Here is a 7,913-nt window from a genome sequence, read left to right as displayed (position 1 = left end):
ACATGCCACATTTTGCATTAATAACTTACTTAATTATCTTTCAATATTCCAGCCTTGCGGGACTGTATCACCGCTGACTCAGAACAATATGGTTGAGGGTAGCGTTGCCTCCAAAAGAGGGATATGACACTATAACTAAGATAATCTCTTAAAAAACCCAAAGTGTGGAAATCATCAAATGATACATAAAAGATGAGTCGGAGCCAAGTGATTCTATCTTTTCTATTTGTTTCTTTATTTATTTAGTTTCTTTATTTTACTTATTAAAAATGTTTCCTCAAAATTTGATTAGATTGGACGTCGACAACATTCCGGTAGTAAAAGCTCTTGTGTCCTTGGACGACCTCGGTATCTTACCATCACTATACTACGCCAACGATCGACGCACTTGCCCTAGCGTGTTGTAGAGAGTGATAGTGTTATATCGTGTTTTATAAATTTAAAACTTGATAAAAGAGTAAAAAAATGTAATAAAAATCATACACACTCGACCACACGTCATAAAGAACGGATTGATATAACAAATGGATGCAAATTCACAAACGCAAATGAACATAAATGAATGTTCACATATGTAGGTATACGAACGGGATGCGTGGCATGTCCGCCTGTTTAATTAAATGAATAAAAATTTCATTAAATACGAGCATAAACCCGTCAAATAGTTCATTGATCATTTTGGTTTATCGTCCTATATTGAGGATCCTGTAAAAAGGGGCTTGAGTGTGAGAAATATTGTTTGGCTGACATGTGTCCTTGAGTTATATTAATTTAAAAGGGTAAAAAAGTAATTTACTTAATAGTTCAATTAAATGATAAATATTCACATAACTGCCTCCTGAGAGTTATTTTAGGATTTCGAATTGTTTTTTTAAAGTTCCTTTAAGAATTTGTGATTTATTTGTCATCTCGCATAAATCTTCAAGATCGCAAGAAGTTATCATCATCATTGTAATATTGTTTCTTTTTTGTTTTGTGGAAAATCTATTGTGTGGAATTTTAAACCTGCATTCATGGTGCTTTGAACCTACAGACCAGTATGTGTTCTTCGTATGTTCTTCGAAGATACAAGATCTAAGGGTTTAAAACACCTCTTACACTTCTCACAAAACCACCCCTTTTTACACTAACCCCACACTATGTTCCTATATTAATTTCTATGAAGTTACTAACATATCCAGTAGCGAAGCTTGACCCGAATGACCGGGGAGGGGGGGGGGGTGTCGAAAACGTATATACCCAAAAATTTCTATAGAACCGGAGGGGTCGAAAACGTATATACCCAAAAATTTCTATACGAAAACTACATATATAACACTACGGAGCGAAAAGTTCTGGGGTCGGGCGCCCCCCGGCCCCTTCTATACTTCGCCCCTGAAAATATCTGATGTCATAAATTCAAGTTCCATTATTCAAAAACATCAGTTTCTAACTATTGGTTGATGCTTATTGTCAAAGTCTTATACAGACCAAAACAAGATTCCATTTCTGGTATCGCCAAAACAATAATACACATATATAAGATGACAATATGTAGAGATAACAAACAAATGTATATTAATTCAGGGATATCCCTAGCCCACCCACCTAACCATCCTGCTGGTGCATAAATAGTCTCAAATAAGATGATAAACCATACAAGATTTCCTTACACAGTCAGCGGTTGATCGGTATCATATCCAGAAAGGGTTGTTCTCGTACTCTTTTAAACTTTTCATCCTTGATGATCAAATGCTAGTAGTATCGTCCTGACACCTCTATCTGAATCGGGTTGTCTAGGATTGCTTTCTGTTTATCGCCTTTTGATGCACGTCTATATAATTGCTCAAACTGATCATTTTTGAATGAAATAAGTTGTTTTTGTTAAGAAAGTCTAAAACCCGTGTTCAAAATCCAACAGCAGATAAACAGTTTTAATAAACGATAGCTTATAACTTCAAATTTCTTTCAGCAACATGAATAACGTATCCGCTGCTTCAAAAAGTAGCTGGTTATATGACAGTCCAGTCAATTCTGAAGTTGAGGCAAAGCTGAGACATTTCTTGGTTGAATTGAAGAATACTACTGATAGAATACTTGGAATCCAGGTGTGATTTCAATACTAGATAATGCGACTAGAAATTCAGTAACGAAACTTTTGCGCTTTTTCCGACAGATTTTCCACGTCGCTAATGCTAGTTTTTACTATCAATGACCATTTATTTTCATTTTGTGTTATTGTATGTGTTAGGTTTGTGCGTACAAAGACGGGAAAGTGATAATTGATACTGCAGCTGGATTCCTGGGAAAAGAGGATCCTCGTCCGGTTCAGCCTGACAGCTTATTTCCGGTTTTCTCTGTAACTAAGGGTGTCACAGCCGGAATGATACACTGGCTGGCTGATAAAGGGTGCGTTTATAATCACTAACACGTTACAGATGATATAAAAACTATATAATAGCAATTTGACTTTATGAATAAAATCTTTAGTGGTTGTTTGCATTAATTAACATACAATTCTGGCGACTTTTGTTTAACTAGTTTTGCTGTTTGGTGATTAATATAATATGTATTTTCATCTTAGGAAACTGAAGCTTGACGAAAACGTTGCACATATTTGGCCAGGGTTCGGTACAAATGGAAAAGATCAAATAAAGGCAGGTTCTCTTGATCTCAATTCTTTTAGTTCCTGTCTTCTTAACTGATGCGTGTTGTGGGTTGTAAACTGGACCGGGGTTGTGGCAGGTTCTCTTGATCTCAATTCTTTTGTGCTTCATCCGATTAGATTCGTCCTCTTCCTTCTTTGACAGAAGGTATCTTCCCCGAAGGCTCAATAACAAGCGGTCCAGGAGCCGATAAGTGGCAGCCTAGATCCAAAAGGACCACACATGTTTTAGCTATCCCAGTAAAACAAACATAAGTGATTAGGGACAATCTTTAATTTGTTTTTTCCCTTTCGGAAATCATACATCACTTATTCAGCTCTATACTAGTAAAGAATCAAAATCCTATTTCAAAAGGTTAATTAAAATTAACTAATTACCATTCCTTTTTGATCCCTCAGGTTAATCATGTACTTAATCATACAGCTGGCTTACACAATGCTCTTGCTGGCATTTCTGAAAATGATCATAAGCTGTTTTGTGATTTTGATGAGTGTCTAAAGCGCATTGCTACTGTCGCACCCGAGATCGAACCTGGGCGTGTACAGTTATATCATTATCTATCATATGGATGGCTTTGTGGTGGGATCATTGAGGTAAGTTCCATGAACCACATATGGAATCTGAACGCGTGACCTTTACGGTTCAAAAGCTTGATGTTTAACTTTAGTTTTTGAATGTGCAGCATGCAACCGGCAAGAAGTTTCAGGATATTCTTGAGGAGGCTATTGTACGCCCACTTGGCATTGAAGGCGAGTTCTACATAGGGATTCCGCCTGGTGTCGAATCTCGTCTTGCGACTCTAACAATAGATAGAGATGATCTCATCCTGTTTGACCCAGAACACGATATCTATAAATCCAGCTTGTACTCGGGCTCCTGGCCTTCCTCATACACATTCAACATGGTTTCAACCCTTATTCCATTAATGAATACTCTCAATGCCCGTCGTTCCATACAACCTGCTGGCAATGGACACTTCTCGGCTCGTGCTTTGGCTCGTTACTATGCCACCCTCGCAGATGGCGGTGTGGTCCCATCTCGCCATCCCTCTTCACCCCTCCCTCCACTCGAAAGCCACCCAACGAAAGATGACGTCAACACCAAAATCTTTACCAACCCAAAAGAGAAAATGCACGATGCCTTTTATGGAAGTGGAGATTATAAGGATTTGTCCCTCCCGAATAGTGGGTTTGGGCTTGGGTTTGTAAGACTTAACACAACGGGTGGTTCGCTAATCGGGGTTGGTCACATGGGCTTAGGTGGATCTACAGGTCATTGTGACATAAACAACAGGTTTGCAATTGCAGTGACCGTAAACAAGTTGTCTTTAGGCGCTTTGACCGGGGAGATAATCAAGTTTGTTTGCTCGGAACTTGACCTTCCTATACCACAACTCTATGATTTGCTATCGGTTAAATGAAGATCAAGTTTTGATCTAAACCTGTTGAAGATTGATTTGCTGCAATGCTTCAATTTCTGGCTTCTTTAATAATAATGTATATATGGTTTCTTCAATAATCATCTAGGAAAAGATGATGAAAATAAATAGTACATCCATAGTAATAATTCCCAATTTCATCCATGGTTTTCATTAAAAGATTTGTATCAATATATATAAGAATAATAGGAGACAGAACAGTGAGACACCAAACGATTACTACAAGGAATCAAGAATGTAAAAGATGATGTATACTAAGTCTGTTACATAAATAACAATATCTTTACAGGTAGCATCTTTTAATATAGCAAAATATGCACAAAAAACTTTTCTTAAGTTATAAAAGTCATTAGTGGTTAGTTCTATAACTTAATTTGAAGTTTCACATCAACTATTGTTTTTCAAAAACATGTATGAGATGCGAGAGGTTAAATGTACATGTGAACTCACACGGTGTATGAGATGCGCACTTGTTTATAGACAGTTGGTTCTGGGGTTCTAGGTAATATCTAACTAAAGTAAACCCTAACTAACAATCAAAACTACAACTTATTGCTTCGAGGCGAGTAATCTCTATCCTTAAACCAATTTTGCCCCATTGTGTAGTAGAACAATGTGCTTTAGTTTGTGGCGACTTCCATATATTAGTGACTGTTAGCTAGATTGTGTGGGTTACTGTCACTTCAGTATATCTCTATCTCAGTTTGTTATGAGTTTATTGTAGATTGCTTATATCATTACACGTTAATTACTGATTCATTTTATGCGATTCAGGATGCTTTGAGCCTGATACTTGCTTTATGGTATCAGAGCTTCTCTGAGTTTGTTATTTTACAGGTGAGTTGGTTACATATTCCGGCAACTTTTCCGGTGATCCTCCATTGATTTCGATCATCATCTTCTTCTCTGTTTTCCGCTGCTTTCCTTATCATCATCTTCTCCTCTGTTCTTCTTTTCACTTTATTCTCTAAATCTTTCTTCGGCATGCACATGTATCTGAACATGGGCCTGGTCCTAACTTCTCTCATGGATCTACTAGTGGGCCTCATTTGACACAGCCTAGTAGTTTTTGTTTTACTACTAAATAGTGGGTTACACCCGAGCTTTGCGGCGGGGCGGCCCAATTAACGTAGACGTAATAGTAAAAATAATGTTAATGGCAGGAATTTGTTTTATATTGGTTAAGTTCATTAAGATGCCGACACATACCGAAAGAGAAACAAAAAAAAAAGTCATGATATGACTAAAAAAATACCAAGATGTGTTTACATCGATCGAAACAATAAAAACGAATATCAGTTTCGGTAATAACGTTGTTTGATCAGTATTAGACCGTTCGTTTTGTTACATGTAAAACACCAGGTTTAATTGAAACTTAAAAAATAAAAAGAAAAACCAAAAAATAGAAAAGAAAAAGAAAGATGAAAAAAATTTCACAAAAGAAAAAAAATCACTATATAGCTAAGAAGTTCATAAATTATATTTATAATAATAGCTAAAACTAATCATAAATTATGTTTTTTTCGAATGGCAAATTTCTTTTATTACTGTCGTTTGTGAGACTTGAATCCAAGACTCCCTCCTCATCCCAAGGTGTTTAAAGGTCTTACCTCTACCAATGAACCACCGCCCCATTAGTAATCATAAATTATGTGATTCTTCAACTTCTATAATAATAGTAACTAAAACTAAGAGAAAAATGCTCAGATAGTGATAGTTCCTGTGGTTTGCCTAGTTTTCACTTTTATTCCCTAACTTTCTAAAATTACACCTATAGTTCCCAAGTTTTTCAATTTTGTTCCCGGGTAGTCCCTGGCGTGGATAGGGGGTTAGTTTTTTGTGTTAGGTGCGTGTAAAATGACAAAAATACCCTTACTGTCAAATTAATAACTAAAAAATTAAAAAAATATATAATTAATATTTTACAATTTATGTGGGACCCACCACCCACCCTACCCACTTCATCTTCCCCACCCCACACCACCACCACCACCATATCCACCTTCAACCACCACCACCACCATCATACCCCCCACCCCCACCCCCACACTTCACAGCACCACCACCACTATCTCCTTACTAACATTATTTACATACTTCTTCCTTCAACCTCCTAATCGTATCAACTAACTGTGCTTAACTAACATCCACATGTAATGACTTAATAAACTCATGAAATGCACCCGTATCACCAATAATATTATTATTATTCTCACCATTCTCACCTTTATAATCAATCATACCTTTCAATATCACAATCTCATCATCCTCACTCCACAACCTCTGAAACAGCTGCTTCTTCGACTCCTCTTCGATCAAATTACTCGTATTACTATTCGGTTTCTTCGCATCTTTTTTGTTCACCGTCGCCGGAGAACTCGCGGCCGGTCGCTTACTCCTCGCCGGAGCTGGTAACAATCCGGATTTTTGACCTAATTCTTTCGGTTCCATTGGAATTGAACGGATCGGTTTGATGTTTGGATTAGCAACTGCGGGTGAATCGGAGTCGGAATCGGTACCGGAACTAGATTGTTCTGATTCCGGTGAAATTAGGTTTTTTTGGGGGTTTTGTGGTGATTTTGGGGCTTGATCTGATTAGGTACCGAATGAGTGTTCATCTTCAGTGCCGGAAGGTTCTTCTGATTCATCTTCTGAAGAGGAATAATTAGGTTTTAGGTCGTTGTCTGCCATTGTTGGATTGGAAGGTTGAAGGTTTCTGAATTATGTTTTTTTTAACTTTTTACTTATTAGTTTGTGAGTAGGTGTATTTTTGTCATTTAACACGCACCTAACACCAAAAACTAACCCCCATCCATGTCAGGGTCTATCCGTGAACGAAATTCAAAAACTTTGGGACTATAGGTGTAATTTTAAAAAGTTAGGGACTAAAGGTGAAAACTAGAGAAATCACAGGGACTATCCGAGCATTTTTCTCTAAAACTAATCATAAATTAAGTGATTCGTACATAAAAGTTTTTTTTCTCTCATTTAAATTGAGTTTTCTTTTTGTTCTTCCACATGTTATATATTATATTATATATATATTATATATATATTAAAAATAAAAGCCGATGAATAGTGTTTAAAATATTGTAATAATATATATTGTTTTTTTTAATACTTTTCTTATGTTCTTTAATTTTTAAGTTGGATAAGCTTGTGTCAACCGGTACTGGTATCAAGAAATTACCAGTACGGTTACCGGTATATGAAGGTAAAACCCGACACCAACCTGGTACAAAAAACGCCAAAAGTCGGTATCGAATTGATTTTGAAAATCTTTTAGTTCGGGAAATTCAGTACAGCTAGTTAAATTAAATTAAAAGATGTATATTTTAAATAGTGTTCCCTTTGTTCTTCCACATGTTATATATTAAATAAAAGATAGAGTTACATCTATCTCTTTTATTTTAAAACCTAATTAAAGTTAAAAAGTAAAGAAAATAATTATTATTATAATATTAAAATAATAAAAGTATTAAAAAAACTATATATTATTATAATATTAAAATCATTATTCACTTCAAGCTCCACTCTTTTGGAAGTGAGTCCAAAAGTTTACTGATTGTAGCGCGGTTGGTGATGGGATTACCGACCTTTTTCATTTTCGCCATCATGTTTAAAAACCGGCTGATGTGATCTGATAAGCTTTCCCCGCGAATGCCACCAAACATGTCATATTCCTTTTGGACCGTGTTTCTTTTGTTCTGAATCAGTTGTTTGCTTCCTTCTTAGAAATCAATCAATGCTAACCAAAGTTCATTCGCCGCCGTGTACTCTTCAAACATGTTCTATGTAACAACTATCACAAAAAAAATCAATAATTAGGA

At 36.2% G+C, this 7,913-nt stretch overlaps 1 protein-coding gene across 1 annotated transcript; it reads left to right on the top strand.

Annotated features, from left to right (window-relative positions):
- Positions 1–1,519: 1,519 nt before the first annotated feature.
- On the top strand, positions 1,520–4,375 carry LOC110898956 (beta-lactamase domain-containing protein 2). The gene is made up of 6 exons (XM_022145811.2): positions 1,520–1,688; positions 1,952–2,087; positions 2,231–2,388; positions 2,564–2,636; positions 3,044–3,238; positions 3,328–4,375. The coding sequence occupies exons 2-6, from the start codon at positions 1,956–1,958 to the stop codon at positions 4,063–4,065; spliced, it is 1,296 nt and encodes a 431-aa protein (XP_022001503.1). The 5' UTR covers positions 1,520–1,688; positions 1,952–1,955; the 3' UTR covers positions 4,066–4,375.
- Positions 4,376–7,913: the final 3,538 nt, after the last annotated feature.

This window comes from Helianthus annuus, chromosome 13 (assembly GCF_002127325.2).
Source record: "Helianthus annuus cultivar XRQ/B chromosome 13, HanXRQr2.0-SUNRISE, whole genome shotgun sequence".
NCBI classification, from domain to species: Eukaryota; Viridiplantae; Streptophyta; class Magnoliopsida; order Asterales; family Asteraceae; genus Helianthus; species Helianthus annuus.
Note: the sequence above shows the minus strand (reverse complement) of the source record. Positions and strands in the feature narration are given on the sequence as shown.

Excerpts from the sequence above, each read along its gene's own strand:
- LOC110898956 (XM_022145811.2), top strand. The coding sequence starts at position 1,956 with ATGAATAACGTATCCGCTGCTTCAAAAAGTAGCTGGTTATATGACAGT. Across the intron at positions 2,088-2,230 it reads ATAGAATACTTGGAATCCAG|GTTTGTGCGTACAAAGACGG; the intron begins GTGTGATTTCAA and ends TGTATGTGTTAG. Across the intron at positions 2,389-2,563 it reads CACTGGCTGGCTGATAAAGG|GAAACTGAAGCTTGACGAAA; the intron begins GTGCGTTTATAA and ends TTTTCATCTTAG.